At 38.5% G+C, this 19,888-nt stretch overlaps 1 protein-coding gene across 2 annotated transcripts in view; it reads right to left on the bottom strand.

Moving 5' to 3' along the window:
• The window catches only part of ZWILCH (zwilch kinetochore protein), a 37,888-nt gene that overhangs the window by 2,770 nt on the left and 15,230 nt on the right, over nucleotides 1-19,888 (bottom strand). Inside the window, exons 8-17 of one of the 2 annotated variants that reach the window (XM_007127839.3) lie at nucleotides 19,272-19,343; nucleotides 15,161-15,254; nucleotides 14,608-14,657; nucleotides 13,840-13,945; nucleotides 13,230-13,309; nucleotides 11,884-12,040; nucleotides 11,368-11,396; nucleotides 7,302-7,438; nucleotides 6,161-6,256; nucleotides 1,833-1,954 (exon numbers count right to left, since the gene is read on the bottom strand). In XM_007127839.3, the coding sequence (XP_007127901.2) occupies nucleotides 1,833-1,954; nucleotides 6,161-6,256; nucleotides 7,302-7,438; nucleotides 11,368-11,396; nucleotides 11,884-12,040; nucleotides 13,230-13,309; nucleotides 13,840-13,945; nucleotides 14,608-14,657; nucleotides 15,161-15,254; nucleotides 19,272-19,343 (943 nt within the window). The remainder of the gene's footprint in view (nucleotides 1-1,832; nucleotides 1,955-6,160; nucleotides 6,257-7,301; nucleotides 7,439-11,367; nucleotides 11,397-11,883; nucleotides 12,041-13,229; nucleotides 13,310-13,839; nucleotides 13,946-14,607; nucleotides 14,658-15,160; nucleotides 15,255-19,271; nucleotides 19,344-19,888) is intronic. The other variant, XM_007127840.3, reaches the window with a different exon arrangement.

Here is a 19,888-nt window from a genome sequence, read left to right as displayed (position 1 = left end):
TTCCGTATACTTCACTTATTCAACCTCATTGGAAAAGGTGTTTAATCTTGTATTAATCTCCTAACAGGTTTAATCTTAATGTAATAAAATTTATTTTAAAATGGAATTTTTGAAAAATGTATCACATTTATTCATGTCTTTTAAACTTTTAAAATCATAACACACGTCTTTAAGAAAAAAAACCTGAAACAACAAATATAGATAAAATGTTTAAACTGGTGGTCTTCAACCTTCGTTGCACAATGAAATCACCTGGAGAACTTTAAAAATTCTGATGTCCAGGCTCTACCTCCAGCGATTCTGATTCACTTGGTCTGGGTATTAGGACTTTAAAGGCTCCCCAGATGCTTCTGATGATCAAAGCTGACACCCACCCCTGCCCTCATCATTCCACACCTCAGGGTTGAGCTTTCGTTGTCTCCTTTCAGGTTTTTCTATGCCCCAGGCCCATGTTTTTGCTACTGTAAACAATACTGCAATTAGTGATCAGGCCTTTTTGCACATGTCTGGTTATATATGTGGAATAGATTCCTATTAATGGAACTGGTGGTCCAAAGAATGTATTCTTTAAAATTTTGGTGAGTATCACCCTCCACAAAAGCCATACAACTTTACACTCCATCCAGCAGTGCGTGAGGTTCCCCCAAATCCCAGCCAGCACTGTGACACCAAACATGTTGATCTCTGCTAATCTGACAGGTGAAAGATGGTATCTACAGAATATAAATTTGCATTTCTCTCATTATAGGTGGGGTTGATCACCTTTTGCTTTTAAGATGACATTTGAATTTCCTTTTTGGTAAACGGTTCATATTACTTGCCCATTTTTTCTACTGAGTTATTAATACTTTTCTTACAGATCTGAAAGTTCTTTATATACTAGAGAATGTAGCTCCTTTTCTGAACATGAGCTGCAAATTTCTTTTCCTAGTTTATCATTTGTCTGTTGCATCGCCTCTGGTATTTTTTGCCACGCAGAAATTTTTTTATTTTTATACAGTTCATTTTCAATCTTTTACAGGCTCTAGCTTTTATATCACACTTAGAAAAGATAGCACGATCTTAACTGATGGTTCTCAGGAAAATTTGATTTCTTTAGGACTTTTACAGTTTAGCCATATGAATAGAGAAGTTCCCATTATGCCTGAATCAAAATATACTGGGGGGGAGAATAAACAATTTCTGGAAATAATTTTGCAAAATATCAATCACTACAATAGGACTATTTGTATTCCCAGTTTTCAAATACCCTTGAATTCTGTCTTAAAACTATCAGATTTTATTTTGGATAATCCTTGCAATATTTGAATCAGCCATTTAAGACTTATACAAATAAGAGATGACAGCCCCACACAATCCATGTGCATAAAGATAACAGTTTTATAGGTACTTACGGAAGGAGGTATAATTAACTGGTGGGTCAGCTAATTATACCAGGGGCAAAAAGACATTCTTTGACACACATAATCTTTGATACAATACTAGAAATCTCAACCCTTATTCCTGCCACAGAGAAGGTATTAGAGCAGAAATATCATCACTTTTAATTAAACGGTGCACAAAAGTGTGAAGTATGAGCTGGCATTTCCATTTTATAACCTATTTTCACACCTATGTCCCTATTGGTTTGGTGTCTTTTAATAAAATTTCCTCTAGCTAGGATAATGAGAAAAAGCACTCTTTCATGTTTTTTTTTCCCCCAGAATAAATAGGTTTATACCTAGAGCTCAGGAAAATTATTTAAAACTAGGCGCAAGAGCTCTAATAATAATCTCTACTAGTAAACTTAGTTTATTTTCTATTGGAATAATTTATGTGAATAGACTACAAACCATCTCTACCAGCTTTGTGAAAATTCAGATGATCTACAGGTGGGCTGTCACTCAGTTGCCAAACTGTTTTCACCTTCTTTTGACCACTGTTTATTTCCACTCTCCATTTCTGTGGCTTCTCACTAAGGAAAGAAAAAAAAAACAAAGAAAAAAAACCAATCCAATTCCTTCTTTCTACAGTCACATAGTGAAGTCCTTCTGTGGTAAGCACTGAGGAAGAAGAGGTGGAGAGGTCACAATTCCCACCCTCAAGAAGCACAGTCAAAAGAGGGAGAGAAGCAAGAATGTAAATGATAACAAATTGGTGCAGCCACTGTGGAAAACAATATGGAGGTTCCTTAAAAAATACTAAAAATAGAACTACCATATGACCCAGCAATCCCACTCCTGGGCATATATACAGAAAAGATGAAAACTCTAATTCAAAAAGATACATGCACCCCAATGTTCACAGCAGCACTATTTACAATAGCCAAGACATGGAAGCAACCTAAATGTCCATCGACAGATAATGGATAAAGATGTGGTGTGCTTATACACACACACACACACACACACACACACACACACACACACTGGAATACTACTCAGCCTTAACAGTATGGGCACAGTATGTATCACTGATGATAGATGATACTGACATATCTCTCAGATACCCTGGGCCAGGGTTCTGGATTCCTTGACCTAGAGAATAGGATTCAGCGAGGCAGACCTTTGAGCCCATGTGACTACAGAATTTGCTGATGACATAATTTTACACAATAACAGTAGGAAATTTTATCTCTCTTTTCAGTAGTTTAATATTGTTTCATACTGTGTACATAAGTGTTCACTCACCCAGTTAAAAACACTGGGTAAACCAAATTTTTATATAGACTACCCTTGCCATATGTTGCTCTTCTCTCCCTTAAAATATACAGTTTAAATCCTTAAAAATTCATGCATAGTATTTTGACATACCTGGGGTCTGTCTGTCTGTTCTTCTCTCATCCACAAGGGATAAATAAACCTACCAGAACTTGAATGTGATTTATTTTAGGGATCAACCCAGGGAAGGGAAAGCCCTTGGGATTTTTTTCTTTTTAAACTATTCACCAGTTAGGTAAATTAGTTCACTAAGGTAAAAAGCATTCAGAAATACAAAGATAGGAAGCTAAAGGAAATATAACACTGTGCCACTTGGGGCTCTGAAATTGGATTGGGTGAACCAAGTACAGAAAACAACAGATGACATAAGGCTTGAGCTCCCTCATTTCTCATGCACAGTTCCTGGTCCCCCTCATGACTCTTTTCCTAAAATAACCAAGTGCTGATGTCACTGGGTCATTTACTTACAAGTTCACAGCTTTTAGGAAAAATGAGGGAGTTGGGAAGCACCTACTTTTGTTTGTTTGTTTGTTTTTTGCGGTACGCGGGCCTCTCACTGCTGTGGCCTCTCCCGTTGTGGAGCACAGGCTCCGGACGCACAGGCTCAGTGGCCATGGCTCACGGGCCCAGGCGCTCCGCGGCATGTGGGATCCTCCCGGACCGGGGCACGAACCTGCGTCCCCTGCATCGGCAGGCGGACTCTCAACCACTGCGCCACCAGGGAAGCCCCCTACTTTTGAATTAGATATAAATCTTGAAAGTTTTGAACTATTGGCAGCTCTTAAATCAGATGGAACCACAAACCGTAAGAATTCTCTCTTGTTGAGCAAGACCAGTAAGTTAGAATAGAATAATTTAACAATTCCATAGTTTTCTCCCTTTCTTCTCCTCTTCATGAAATCAAGAGTGATGAGAAACGGCTCTTTCCAATACCTCTAAAGGTATTGTATTGTACATCTTTCCCCTCCAAGCAGCCCTCTTTATGCAGTTTTGCTCAGGCAACCAAGGGCATAGAGTATTGGTAGAAACATGGAGTGCTTTTGTACAGGCCATCTGTACATAAATGTGTAATTAATTTATTTAATTTTCCCATTTGTGTCATATTAAAGCTTTGTACAGTGTTTTAAGTTCTGTTTTAAAATTACTGTATTTTATTTTTATAATCTAGTAATAAAATATTCATTCCGTGTGCAAAAAAAAAAATGAATGAAATAATGCCATTTGCAGCAACATGGATGGACCTAGAGATTATCATACTGAGTGAATTCAGTCAGACAGAGAAAGACAAATATTATATGATATCACTTAAATGTGGAATATAAAAAATAATACAAGTGAATTTATTTACGAAACAGAGTCACAGACATGGAAAAATAACTTATATGGTTACCAAAGGAGAAAGGGGTGTGGAGGGATAAATTAGGTGTATGGGATTAACAGATACACACCATTATATATAAAAGAGATAAACAACAAGGATTTACTATATAGCACAGGGAACTATATTCAATATCTTGTTAATAACCTATAATGAAAAAGAACCTGAAAAAAAAATAGTATGTATAACTGAATCACTTTGTTGTATACCTGAAACTAATACAATATGGTAAATCAACTATATTTCAATAAACATTAAATAAACAATAACAATTCAATTTTGAAAAATGTTGCAATAGAGAAATATCAGACATGGGAGGGGACAATACATGAGGGGTAATTTAACTCAGATTGGGATTGTAGAGTTGGAAAAGAATCCTCAGATATTGTGGTCTTTGAGCTGAGCTTATAATGAAATTAGAAGGAGGAGTTAGTTAAGTGGACAAGATCCAGGATGAAAGAAGGACACGGGCGTAGGCACTGTCAGGTAAGCATGTGTGGTGTCTGAGGAAATGCAGTAACATAGGGTCTGTGACTCAAAAGGAGAGTGGGAAGGCGTGGTGGCACGTGAACCAGAAAGGCACAGCGGCCGGGCACAGAAGGTCTCACAGACCACACTGAGGCGATGGAACACTGTCCTAAAGGTAAGGGAGCCATTTAAACAGAAGGAAGTCATGACGGGATCTGAATTTTAGGAAGATCACTTTGGCGGTCACAGAGAAGGAAGTTAATGGAGGCAGATAGAACAGCTAGGAAAAAGGATTTTACTGCACTCAGCCCAAGTATGAGATGAGCAGATATGAAACAGATGCAAAGATATAGAGAAAGGAACAGATTCAAGAGCTTCCAAGGAGGTCAGGTCTTGGAAACCATTTCAAGGAGGAAGGAAGTGACAGCAATAAGTGGAAGATAAGTCCTAGGTTTCTGTTTTGGGCATTAGGTGGAGATTAATGATGGCCGCTTGAGAGGTCATATGGGAGGAGGAAAAGTGTTAGGAAGGGGAGTGAAGAGTTGGGATTTAGAGTCTGAACTACCTACAGGACGTTAAAGTTGAGAATTCATGTCTAACAGACACCTAGAAACATGGGTGTGAAGCTCAGGAGAAGCTGGAGATATGGGTTATGAATTATCATTAACCCAGAGGAATTGAAGATTGGGGTGTGAACGAAATCACCCAGGGAAGACAGAAAGTCAGAAAAGAGGGCAGACGGTAGAGCTCTGGTGGGAACTCACATATGAATTAGGCAGAGGAAGAAGAATTTGAAGAGGACCATTCTCAGTCTTGGAGGTGGGTCAGAGAGGTAGAGTTAAAATTAAGACAGAATGTTATGCCATGAAAACAAAGGAAGGGGATGGGTTCAAGAAAGCAATAGTATTAAATGCCACAGAGCCTTACAAGTGCTTACGGAAGGAGAAAGAATTAGTGGGCTAGCTAATTACACAAGGGACCAAAAAACTCTTCTGGAAAGTGTCCTCCGGATTTGCCAATTAGAAGGCCACTGGCAACTTCTGCTAAACAATTTTAGGGGGGTGATGAGGTTTGGCTAAGAGGGAACTATATAGAGGGAGGGTATTAATGGAGTGGCTTCAGTGTGAGAGAAATTTCAAGTCTATTATATGCTGAGAGAAGAGTCAGTGGAGACCATGATTTGAGGCAACCTCGGTGTCCCGCATGGATGGCCGATCTATTGTCTTAGCCTCAGCTCCGTACCTCCGCAATCCCCAATCCCAGATCCTTCTCTCACTCCCACAGCCATACCTGACTTCGCTGTCATTACCCCGATCACGTTCTTCCCAACCTGTCACTTCCCTTCTGGCTAAAGTTTCTGCCCTATTCTGTGAAGAAATTACAAATTGAGAGAAAAATGAAAGTAGAGGACCAACAGTCTAAAGAGAGCAGACCACAGGTCTGGGAGAAGGAAGAGGGAGGACTCTATCAGACTATGTTCAGGGGATGGGAATCAGATGATTATGGTTTCAGAGGTGAAGCAGCTCTGGGTCATGAGGTCCCCATGGAGCAGACACTGAAATTGCCTAGAATCATGGCTGGACTTGAAGTATAATTTAATTATTAAATTGCTTACTTTTGATATAAGTCTTTTATAGCAGTTGGTCTAACTGGCAGCTGAAAAATGTGTTGCTCATCAAGAGGATTTTGTTCATAAAATTTTATGCAGGATCTAAAAAGAAAAAAAAGGAAAAAAGAATTGCTTTTGGAAAAAAATGCCACTTGGAGATAAAGGCTTTCTGTTAGTCTAAAGCTCATAAAGGAAACATTAAACCCCCATCCCAACAACACTTAGGTTATTATTATTTTTTTTGAAAGAAAATTTCATTCACTTTAAAAAAATTAATAGTGGACATATTTCTCACAAATATAAAATATATTTATGTTGAGCTCAAGTAAAGGTGTAAGTGGGGAGAAAGAGGTATCAAAGAGAAAAACAAAAAGGCAAAAGAGAGACAAAGATAGAGTCTCCATTGTTTTCCAAGTATGGAGAATTAAACAGTTAACTCACACATACTACTGATCTTTAATGGAAAAAAAAAACAAAACCCCAAAAAACCCAGTAACAATTTCAAACTTTTCCCTTTACAAGTAAGTCAAATTCTAATTTTGGAAAAGGAAATGGTACATTTCCTTCCACAGGGAAAAATAAACCCAGTTCTTCCACTGGATGGTTCACTTACTTCCAATTTGAAGCCTCAAAAAATACATGTAAGACACCAGCGATCCATGTGTGAGGAGTATTCCAAACTGTTTTTAGTCAAACTGATTGACAGACTCTCTAAAATTTCAGCAACACTATTGACAGAGGTCTGATAATAAAATTCGATTCCATTCAGTTACCATATAGATGGTTGGCAATGATTAGCTTGACCCAAATTTATAAGAATATGAAGAAAAGAGAAGGAACTAATATTTATTAAGCACCTCAAGTGTCAAGTACTTTATACACATTACACCGTTTTTATAGATGAAAAACAAGAGGCAGTGAAAGGAAACTTCCTTAGAAAGGAAGTGCTAGATCCAAGTGTCCAACCTGATTCCTCCTGAATCCAAAGCCTTTCCTTCTCATGGCAGTGACTTAGAACCTTTCTGTTACTGTGAAGACAGGGTACACAGATTCTATCCTAACTGATAGTAAAAAAGGCAGTTATTTTGGCTGCAACTATTTCAGAAGAGAGTACATTTTTATGTAAGTAAACAAGAGAAACACTTACTGTGTTAGAGAAAAGAGGAGTTCATGTTGAGGTTTAATGAAAAGCATGCAACTGACTACTATTTCGAGAATATGGTGGAGTTTTTGAACACGATGAACCTGCTCTTGTGTATCTACTGATGGAGAAATGAAATATTCCTGGAATGAAAAAAAGGACAAGGATAATACGGAGTCAAAGAACAAGAGGAATCTCTGGAAAGAATTAACCGTGCCTACTAAACCTCAGTGTGGATGCCTGATTAATAGGGAGGGAAAAAAGAAGACAGGAGGCAGCTAGATAGCCTTCCTCCTTTCAATACTATTTCTCAAACTAAACTCCAAGTCTTCACTGAGAATGTTCTAAGCAAACCATTATACATATTCTCTGGTAAAGACAAATCACAGAACTGCTTCACCAAGGAGGTCCAAGTAGGTAACTAGTACCACCCATCGAACTCTCCAGATGGAAAGAATGGCAAATCCACAAGATAATTCTTAACTTCAACAAACTTGCTAGGTTGATGGGAGTACTCATGTCTAAAAATAGATAGTAAACCTGAAGTAGCAAGAAATTAAGCAAGTGTAGTGATAAGCTTCCAATAACATATATTACTGGTAAACTGGTATGAGGTTTTGGAAAAGAAAGTTGGCAATGTTATGTCAAGCCATCGTAATATGCTCAGATCTATTTCTGAGACCCAATCCTAAGGAAATAATCCATGGTAAATACAGTGGGTGGAATTCTACAATGACCCCCAAGATTCACACCCCCTGGAATACACATCTTGTATAATCCATTCTCCCTGAGCGAGGCCATAATCTATAAATATGGTGGGTTGTTACTCCCATGATTAGGTTACTGACTGACTTTGAATTAATCAAAAGGGAGAGCATCGCCTGGTCATTACTATGACCTAGTCAGTGAGCTCTTGAAGCATTAGAGATGCTCTCCTGCTGGCTTTGAAGAAACAAACTGCCATGTTGTGGAGAAGGCCACATGGTAAGAACCCACAAGTAACCTCTAGGACCTGAGGCCAGTACTGGGCCAACAGCTAGCAAGAAAATGGGTACCTTCATCAAAGGGCCACAAGTAAATGAATTCTGCCAACAATAAGCGAGGGAGCTTGAAAGTGGATCTTTCCCTCATCAAGCCTCCAGATGACACCTTGATTTCAGCCTTGTGAAACCCTGAGCAGAGGACGCAGGTAAAATGTGCCCAACTCCCAGCTCCTGGAAACTGTGAGAAGAATCCATTTGTGTTCATTTAAGCTTCTAAATTTTGTTAGGTGGCGACTGAAAACTAATACAGTAAGGGAAAAGTTATGGTCATCTTTTAATTGAGTGGAGGTAATGGCAAGGGAGTAGGAGAGATCCATGGGTAATCCTAAATTACAGTTTAAAGGAAGCTACGCAAAATGTGATAAACTAATTTAATGCAAAATCATTTATAATTAAATCCAAAATATAGGGACATATTAATTGCTTACACAGGTTATTCAAAAATGTGAAAATAACACAAGTAGGAAAATAGGCATGGTCCCAGGCAGAGAGTACCCCAAAGCAGCCCCACTCACCACAGGCTACAGATTACAATGTTCCCCACACCTGCCACCCATATTCCCTGTAGTCCCCTGACAGCTCTGAAAGTGGCCCACCCAGGTCTTTTTCACAAAGGAACAGACCCAGATTGCCTTTCCCCTTTCTCTCTGCCCATGCTACAACCCCGCCTGGTCTACCTCGGTCTGTCCCCAAGACCCTGCACAGAGAAGAGGTGACAGAGCTTGATGTTACTGATTACTTGGAGGCAGTACAGCCTAGTGAGGACTTCTCAAGGTGTGGCCTGCTGTGACAGGCAGAAAACCACCCTCAAAAGATGTTCACGTCCTAATCCCAGAACCTGTGAATATGTTACATTTATGGCAAAAGGAATTAAGGTTGCAGATGTATAAGGTCATTTGACCTTAAAATTGGGAAAGTACCCTGGATTATGCAGGGGAGCCCAATCTAATCATATGAACCCTTAAAACTGGATGAGGGTGGCAGAGACACAGCATGAGAAGGACTTGACCCACTATAGCTGCCTTCGGAGATGGAAGAAGTGGGCCAGGAGCCAAGGTATGGGTTGGCCCTTGGAAGTTGGGAACAGTCCTCAGTTTATAGCCAGCAAGAAAAGGGTACCTCTGTCCTATAATTATGAGGAATTGAATTCTGCTAATAACTCAAATGAGCAGGAAATGGATCCTCCCCTACAGGCAGGCTCCAGAAAGGAACACAGCCTGCCAACACCCTAATTTTAGCCTAGTGAGACCCAGACTAGACTTCCGAACTAGAGAACTACAGAGTAGTACATTTGTGTGTGTTGCTTTAAGACACTAAGTGTGTGGTAATTTGTTATGGCAGCAATAGAAAACTAATATATCTGCAAATCACCTGCATCAGAATCATCTGGAGATGGAGATGGTTTGTTTAAAATGACATATTCCAGGGAGTTCCCTGGTGGCCTAGTGGTTAGGATTCTGGGCTTTCACTGCCGCGGCCCGGGTTCAATCCCTGGTCGGGGAACTGAGATCCCACAAGCTGTGCAGTGCAGCCAAAAAAAAAGACATATTCCAGAGCCCCTAGACCTACTGAGTCACTGGGGCCCAGGAATTAGCATTTTAACAAGCCTTCTAGGAGATTCTCAAAGTTTAAGAACTATCGTGTCAAAAGTCTGGAGTCGGGGGCTTCTCTGGTGGCGCAGCGGTTAAGAATCCGCCTGCCAATGCAGGGGACATGGGTTCGAGCCCTGGTCCAGGAAAATCCCACATGCTGGGGAGCAACTAAGCCCGTGAGCCACAAGTACTGAAGCCCACGCGCCTAGAGCCCGTGCTCCGCAACAAGAGAAGCCGCTGCAATGAGAGCCCATGCACTGCAACGAACTGTAGCTCCTGCTCGCCGCAGCTAGAGAAAGCCCGCACGCAGCAAAGACCCAATGCAGCCAATTAATTAATTAATTTTTTAAAAAAAGTCTGGAGTCAAACCATATTTTAAAAAACAGGCATATTAAATGACTTCAGAGGAATTCATAAAAATAAGAGTACTCATATTTGAGTGCTGAGATTAAGGGTGTATTTGCATTATATTTTAATTTTCAAAATGTTATTACTTTTCTAAGTTTACAAAAATGTATTAAAAGTTTCCACTAAAAATATACACCCTTAAAAAATGTTTAAACTCTGAATAGCAAAAATTAACCTCAAAAGAATCCAGCTGAGTCTTACTTTGCATAATAGATAAAGCTAGAGTTTTCCTATCTTGGCATTTTTATAAGAGACCAGATGTCATTTGAAGATCCATTTTCTAAAAGAATCTTACAACAAATGTCAAGGGTCCTTATGGATGCTCTTTAATCTCCTTAACTTTCTAAATCAAGACACTAGGAAAATAAAAAAGTTCATAATCATGACCCCGAAACCCAGAAGCATCTTTTTAAAAAAATTTTAATTTATTTTTTATACAGCAAGCTCTTATTAGTCATCCGTTTTATACACATCAGTGTATACATGTCAACCCCAATCTCCCAATTCATCACACCACCACCCCCCGCCACTTTCCCCCCTTGGTGTCCATACGTTTGTTCTCTACATCTGTGTCTCAATTTCTGCCCTGCAAACCGGTTCATCTGTACCATTTTTCTAGGTTCCACATATATCAGAAGCATCTTTTGAATCAATATGTTAAGGAACATAACAAATTCTTTGGAAAGTAATCCTTCACGTGTAAAAGAAATGGGTCAAGAGAATATAAAGCAAATATTCCCTTATAAGGCCTATCAAAGAAAGGCATTCCTTAACCGTTTTAGATAAATGAGAGTTGTGGGAGTACATTGGTTTAATAAGCAGGATACAACTTTATGTCAGTATCATACGTTTATAAAGAATGAGAAGTGACATTGAATGGGCTACCTTTTTGTCTGGCATATTAGACAGTGTAATTGCCCGTCTTAATTTATCTGTTTCCTAGAACAGAGGCTGGCACAGAACAGACACTTAATAACTGTATGCAGAATGACCGAATAAAGAAAAACCAACTTTAGAATAAAAACTCACCAAATGATTCAAAGATGCAAGTTCTTGGCCTATCAAGAAAAAACATATATGCAAATAAGCCTTAGGTATTATCTATTACAAATTAAGCAACCTAGGAAAAAATTTCATAGTTCATATATAAAAGAAATGCTCAAGCTAAACAGTTTCTCACAAAAAGCCAAATTTTCTGGTACATTACACCATAAATATAAATTAATACTTATCCTAAAAATGATCACAGTTTGCCCCTAATAAAAACAACCAAGTAATGGGTATTAAAATAAAAAAGGTTTTTTATTTACTATATTAACCTCAAAGAATCTCAAAACATTTGAATTAAAGACAAACAAAAACTATAGTTATCTTTAATATAATATCTTTATCGAGCAGGAAACTCAGGCTCAAAAAATGGGAGTGCTTGTCTCACAGTGAACCAGGGGCAAAGCCAGGACTACAAACAATTAGGGACAAGTACAAAGATAAAATCTGAGAATACCTATGCAGCTTTTAATTTTTTGAGCTGGGAAATGGACTTACCTATGAAAAAACAGATATAATCTTTCTTCAGTTTATCCAAACCAATTTCCAAAAGCATCTGAACTGGAACAATCCCACTGAGAGAAACCGTGTCCATGGTTCCATGGTAAGACTGATGAATGAGCTTACTTAGTAAACTGTTACTGCCACTATGAAGCTAGAAATTGGGAAAAGTTTATAAAGCCACACAAAAAAATATAAAAAGTCCAGTAAGCAAAAGAGAAACACACTGCATTAGCTAAAAGCTAAAACGTATAAGCTTACGTTTTTCATCACCTAAAATATTTGACATTTTCTCATTACTGTCCTTCTGTTATCTCTAATTTCCAACACAATCTTTTGCATTTTCTTTTTTTAATACTATTTTCACTTTGCACTTGTTGTACATGGTAGCGATATACTTGTAAATATCTCACAAACACAGAAACTCTCAAGAGAAAAATTCGATGGGCAAGACTAAAATGCATAGAATGACAAATGCCAAACAGGGGTAGGGTTTGCATGCTTCTGCTCTGGAGTGTATCTCCGTTCACACCTAGGAAAGTTTCTGTCATTGTCATGAATTGGCAGTTGTGTTATTTAAAATAATTCCTATTAGATGAAGAATCTTTTTGTTTCTAGCTTTTACCTTAGATTTTTCTTCATTATAAAACCACAAATTCATTATGGAAAATCCATGAAGTACAGAAATGTATAATGCAGTTGGAGAAACTCATTTGTAACCCTTCCACCAGAGGTGACTATCATGTTTTAGTGTATTTGTTTCCGGGTTTTTCTCTCCAAAATTTATATTTTTTATACAATAGTGTATAATCCTTTCTTTTTACTGAACACTGTAAGCATTTCTCCACATCATCTGTAGCAACTATTACATGTGCCATTATGTGGCTATATCATTATTTACTTAGGCATTCCATTAATAGTGAAAATTCAGGTCATTTACAATTTTTGCTACTGTAAATGAGGCTGTAATGACTATCATGATACATAAAATCTTGATACGTATTCCTGTGTATGGCCTTAGGATGGATACATTTCAAGGATCTCAATACATTATCATAACTGCTTTTTAGAGAGTGTTCCAATTTGTACTCTCATAAGTAGTATATGAGAACAATCATTCATAGCAACAGTAACGACAATATTAGTAGCTTACAAATACTGTGCACTTAACTATGAACTAGGTGCTAAGTACTTCACATGAATTAAGGAACCTGTCCAAGTTTACACAGCTAGGAAGTGGCAGAGCTAGAATTCAAACTCAGGCAGTCTGCTCCAGAGCTTATGTCCTTAACCAGTTTGCTATGCTGCTGAGAAAAGGTTCTCACACACACTACTAAACCTACCCATGGCTGTATATCACCATGCTGCAGACTCTGGATGATCAACGTGAAACACTTCACCAAGTCTTGATAAGAAATCACACCTTGGAAAGCAAGTCAGTCTAACATTACTTTCATGGTTATTTCTGCAGATCAAATATGTCATTCATTTTAAGGATACACAAATGAAATGGAAGACAAGTATCTGAACTTTATGGATGGGGAAGGGGGAAAGAAATTAAAGCCCTCCTCCCCCCAAAAAAAGAATTTTTAAAGAAAGAAAGTAAACCCATTGCCATAAAATAACATACTTAGTAAAATATTATGGAATATCTTTTCCTAATAATTATAATTTCACTAAGGTATATGTTTTGGTTCATATAAATACAGCATAAAAACCACCTAGGTCTTACACTTCCGGCAAGAGAAAAGAACAGGTTCTACGAATTGCCTTGTCTTAGGAAAATTCTTGAGTAAAATGTGCCAATGCATTATTAGAAATGAGTTTGATAAAACAAGAACCAGATGTCCACACAAGACTAGCAGTACACACTGTATTATTTTCAAAAGACTTACAAGTAAACCTAAGAAATAACAGGAAAAATTTTATTTCACAATCCTGATGGACACCTACTACTACTCATTTTGCACCACAGCTGCTCAGCAAAATCGAGATCACCCCGTACTGTGAGAAGACACTCCATGGACTGATCAACTGCAGCAGAGTCATGTTTCACTGTCTGGAAAAGAAGTGAGTGTCAGAGAATACTCAGTTTATTTTTTAAAAAGTGCAACAGTTTAAGGCCAATAAGCTTTCAAATGCTGCTCTGAGAAAAGGTGGGGTCATGAACACATGCAAAGAGAGATATGAATGCAACTTCTACAATTTCATCCACTAATGAGGAGATACAAATAAATAGACAGTGAAAAACGGGACCTCTAAAATTGTTTTTAAACTCTGATGCCTAAAAGCAAGCATTCAACTTTCCTCCCATGGAAAAATATTTAATTAAATTACCTTTGTCTCCATTTTCCTATTTGTCAAATGACAACATATTAAGTGCAATTTAATAGTACCACCTGTGGCATATTAACACGCCATCTCATAACATATTAATAATATACTATAATAATATCACCCCACAGTATAGTAACATATTCATTTCCATTTCTCTGCAGTTAAGTGATTAATAATAAATATGTACTAGTTCTGTTTAAAAATATTCATCGGTTCTCAAGGAAAATAATCACTAGTGTGGACATTAAAGACCAACAAAAAACTACTCTCAAAATGCTACCTTGGCTGTAGCAGATCCATTTGAGATTGTATGACGTGAAAGACAACAGTACAACCAAATTTTACAAGCTCTTTCAGTGTGCATTTCCGATAATAATCACTTACCTCTGTGGTTTTCTTCGTAGAATCACCAAATTCATCCAGCTTATTTAAGTCTAGAAAGTGGCAAAAGCTTATTAACTCTGGATTTTATTTATTTTCCTTCATTCCAAATTATTTCCATCCTAATCCTATTTTCAAATGGCAAATGAGGATAGTAGAAGTATAACCAGGTATTTTAGCAACTCTCCAATGGAGGTCAAACTAGATACCCACTAGGTAGGGGTGTAAAGATGAACTAAGATACTATGAAAGACCCTGACACACAATGTCAAGCACATGGTAGGTGCTCAAAGGTTACAATCTCAAATATGATTGCAGTATATAAAATGTAAATTAAATAAGTATTATTAATTATTAAAATCACTGAGACCTTTACAGTTAGCAATTCAGAATGGAAGCTGCCCCTCTCACCATGACAGACCTCATAGCTTTAGATATATCCCAACCAAAAAGAATATCAAGCATAAAAAGACAATTTACATTTAAATATAGCAAGCATAAATTCCCAATTAAGAAAAATAAACAAAAAACAAGCATGAGTTAGGAAAACAAACACCATTCAGAAATTCCTGCACAAGTTCAACAGCAGATTTTGCTTCCAGAGACTCAGGCCATTCAGTTACACCAGTCCTCAAACCATCAGCTAAAACCTGTGAGAGATTAAAAAAAAAAACAAAAAACCAAAAAAACTTGTTAGCAAAAAACATAGTTTAATCAGTAAAATGTATTTAGTAATAATATTAGTACACACACACACACATATATATATATATATTTTTTTTTTTTTTAAACTTGGCCATACCACGTGGCTTGTGGGATTTTAATTCTCTGACCAGGGATCAAACCCGGGCCCTCAGCACTGAGAGCGTGAAGTCCTAATCGCTGGATTGCCAGGGAATTCCTAGTACCTTGAATTCTTCAATGTTTAATGAGATGCCAGGAACTGTTCTAAATGTTTCATATGCAGTACGTTATTTAATCCTCACAAAAACCCTATGAGGCAGATACTACTAGCACTCCCATTTTACTGAGACTAAGAGGTTAATTAACTTGCTTAAGGTCACACAGTTAGTAACTGACAGTGCCAGGACATATATCCAGCAGTCTTATGCTAAAGATGGTATTCTGAACTCTCATTATGTGTGCATAGGTGCTATAAAGGATTCAAGACCTATGAGCCTGCCTTGAAGACACTTCTAATTTTGGTTAAGAAGGACCGATAATACAGATGAAATAACTGGGGAACAACAAATGTGAGACTGAGTGGAAGTTTACATAAAAATACCATGAATGTGTATGCCTATACCTACAATATCTAAACTGAACTAAGGAAAGAGGTCGAGGTCAAGATAGGCTGGAATGGCCAGAGGAACGATGTGAAACATTACCTCAACTCAAATGCAGGAACCACTGGCTACAGAGCAGGGGATAAGATGAAGAAGGCGGGATGATTCTGCCAAGGGTGGAGAAAACACCCAGGAAACAGCAGCAAATAAGAGTACAAGGAATAGGGATTAGACAGGAATAGTGGTCTTAAAACTTAAAAAGATTTTTATTTCATTTGGAAGACAACAGCCATTGTTGATTTTTTGACAGGAAAATGACATGATCAAGCAGCTAAGAATTCTCCCGTCAGAAATACTCAGGATAGAGTCTAAGGAAAAAAGAAAGTACAGTGTTTCTCTAAAGGAGTGAGATCATCCTCCATCCCCAGGGAGTCTTTGGAAAAACGTGAAGATAAATTTTGGCGTCACAGTGACTGTGTGTACAGGAGCTCTTTGAGCATTTAGTTTGGTGGGGGCCAAGGATGTTACACATCTTGCAATGTGTACAATGGTCCCAAACCACAAAGAATGATCCTGCCCAAGATGCCCAGAGTGTGTGTCCCTGTTGAGAACAATGAAGGATCATTAGAGTGGTCCAGAAGGGAGGTAATAAGGGCTTTAACTAAGATGGGCACAGTGAGATACCTCAAAGAGAAAAAAACAAACAGTACATTCAAGAGAAAGAGAAAGACAGAAATATATAAGGAATAGAAGAAAAGAAAAAAATCCTACTTATTTATAAAAATACAGGCGATTGAACTTGGAGAGACGATGGCCACGTGCACATCTGAGTCTGTGAATTTCTAAGGGAGATTGTAACAAAGCATGGACTTTCAAGTCAGACAGACAGACATGTATTCGAATGAGTTTTAAACCAGCTCTTCCACTTACCAGTTGCTGACACCTCAGGCAAAATAACCGAACCATCTAGCACCACACGCTGGGCACACAGTAGAGTGGCAGCTTCTAGCTGTGGCAGTAACTAGAGATAGTTCTTACTAAAGTAAAAGACAGGGTTTCTAGCCTGTGAAACTGAAGGAATGATGAAATCACAGAAATAAATGGGGGGCTTATTAAGGGGATCTAGTCTGGAGATTTCAAGTTTCATTTTGGACATACTGAATTGGAGCGAAGAGCCCTCTACTCAAGTGGGAACTAATTTGATGGAGTGGGAAAGATCAGAAGTGGTAGCAGCTTAAAGATGGGAGTCTGGAGTTCCCTCGTAAAGACATTAGACAAATCACTAAATGGATAAGCCCTCTGCCAGGGCGGAGAAAGGAGGGCAGAGACAGGAAGGTAGAAGTATGACGGAAGCCCACAGGAAGGGTCCTGAAAGAGGAGCTCTCAAGAAAGAAGAAAGGTGAGAAAGGTAGAAAAAGTACCAAGGTTTTTACAAACGGGGAAGTAATGAGAGGAGGTAAAAGTATGAAAAACACCTGGTACTGTGCTAGAAGCTGAAGGTACAGTGGGGTACTTGGCACTCAAGCCTAGCAGGGGAGACAGAGAAGTAAACAAATTACTGTTTGATAAACCGTCTGACAAGGGGGGTGCGTAAGGTTCTACGGCAGCACGCAGCACAAGCTATTATGGGGGATCAGGGCAATCATCTGAGGTGAAGATGTCACAGACAGCTAACCCAGCAAAGAGGTGGAAGAAGGGCACACTAGGCAGAACAACACACACACACACACACACACACACAGAGAAAGTGACAGTGTGACGGGACTGGAGCTGCTACAAGCAGGGAGCTCAGTATGGCAAAGTAGGGAGTGAGATTAAGCTAAAGAAATAAGTAGGAGCCAATAAGAACATGAAAAGATGCTCAATGTTATTAGCCATCATGGAAATGCAAATCAAAACCATAATGAGGGACTTCCCTGGCAGTCCAGTAGTTAAGACTCCACGCTTCCACTGCAGGGGGCACCAGTTCAATCCCTAGTTGGGGAACTAAGATCCCGCATGCCTAGTGGCACGGCCCCAAAAAACAAAACAAAACAACCCCATAAACAAACCATAATGAGATACCACTTCACCCCCACTAGGATGGCTGTAACGACAATAAAAAAGACAGTATCAAGCATTGGCAAAGATATGGAGAAAATGGAACCCTCATACACTGCAGGTGGGAATGTAAAATGATTCAGCCACTTTGGAAAAGATACAGTTTGGCAGTTCCTCAAAAGGTTAAACATAGTTACCATATGACCCAGCAACTCCACCCAAGAGATGTGTAAACATATGTCACATAAAAACTTATACACGACTATTCATGGCAGCATTATTCATAAATAGCCAAAAAGTAGGAACAACCAAAACATATATCAACTGATGAACAGATAAACAAAAATGCGGTACATATGCACACTGCAATGTTATTCAGTAATAAAAAGGAACAAAGTACTACAGAAAGTAGATTAGTGGCTGCCAGGGGCTGGCAGGGGTGGGAGGTTTCTGCTAATGGGTATGGGGTTTCTTTTTGGGGTGATAAAAATACCCTAAAATTAAATATGGTCATGGTTGTACAACTCTGTCAGTATACTAAAAACTATTGAATAGTATACTTAAAATGAGTGAATTTTATGGGATGTAATTTCTATCTCAATAAAGCTGTTAAAAAAAAGAAAAGAAAAAAGAAGTAAGTAGGGCAGTGACTGGATATAACTGGCTTTGTAGGCCAAGCTAAGACATTTGGAATTTCTACTGCATTAAAATGACTCCACCCAACGCCCCACCAGGACTTCCCTGGTGGTCCAGTGGTTAAGAATCCTCCTTCCAATGAACTAAGATCCCACATGCCACAGGGCAACTAAGCCCACCCACCTCAACTAGAGAGGAGCCATAAGGAAAGATCCCGCATGTCGCAACTAAGACCCTTCGCAGCCAAAAGTAAATAAATAAACACATAAATAAACAAAATGAGCGCCCCCCACACCACCCCCCGAGATTGAATTTGTAGAGTGGAGCTTAAATTACTGAAACATAAAAACACATGCTCATTAATCTTCAGCATCAATCAAAATCCCAGTTAGTAACAAGCAGATTATACACACATTTGGAATTAACTGGCAACTGACTCACCTGGAAAGAGGGTTCCATCTTATGAATAAAACTCAAATACTTCGTAGAAAAGGCAAAAGAACTGTTACCCATTAACTACTAACTGATGAATGCTCCCTTTAACTGCAAGGACAATTACCACACAGTAACGCTGCCCCAACTGCCAAGCACATAACATTTGGAACAAATTTTGAAGAACACAAAACTAAATAACAATGATACTAGCAAACATTTTAATGAAAACATGAGATTTAATACAAGTTACAATTCCAGAAGGATACTCACAAGGAGAAATTTCAGTTGTCTGTGAAGATGATTCAGAGGACCTCTGGGCTCTCCCAATTCCACCTTAATATTCTAAAAAGTTCCCAGAGTCAGTTTTCACTGGTAATCCCATCTTCTCTGCATCAGGGTCACAGTTATTTGCATTTCAAACTACCCACACATTTAAAAATATATTTCATAAAGCACTAGTGAATTGAAAAAGTAGGTCAATACTGCATTTAGAACACCTTCCCCAGGGATACCATAGACCCCACCCATCCCAATACAGTACCCTAAATTCAGGCCACCAGAACCCCTCTCTAAACCACAACTGCAGCTACATGGAACACATGCTCTCCTACTCCGTCCCACTGAATTTCCAAAAGGACAAGGAGTAGAAATATAAATAAATACATCTCAAGACTCGGTGACAAACTTAGCATTACCACACATCAAAAACAACACCCTCCCTCCCCCAATAAATATGCTCATTAGACTGCTAACTGTTAAATCTACAATGTGCTGTCTTAGCCAGAGGTCAAAGTTTTATAAACCTAAAACCTTAAAAAAAAAAAACGCGGGGGGGATGGTTTGAAAGAGAAGAAAATAGTAAATGCCAGTATGTAAATTCCTGTTGC

This window comes from Physeter macrocephalus, chromosome 11 (genome assembly GCF_002837175.3).
Source record: "Physeter macrocephalus isolate SW-GA chromosome 11, ASM283717v5, whole genome shotgun sequence".
In the NCBI taxonomy this organism is placed as follows: Eukaryota; Metazoa; Chordata; class Mammalia; order Artiodactyla; family Physeteridae; genus Physeter; species Physeter macrocephalus.
Note: the sequence above shows the minus strand (reverse complement) of the source record. Positions and strands in the feature narration are given on the sequence as shown.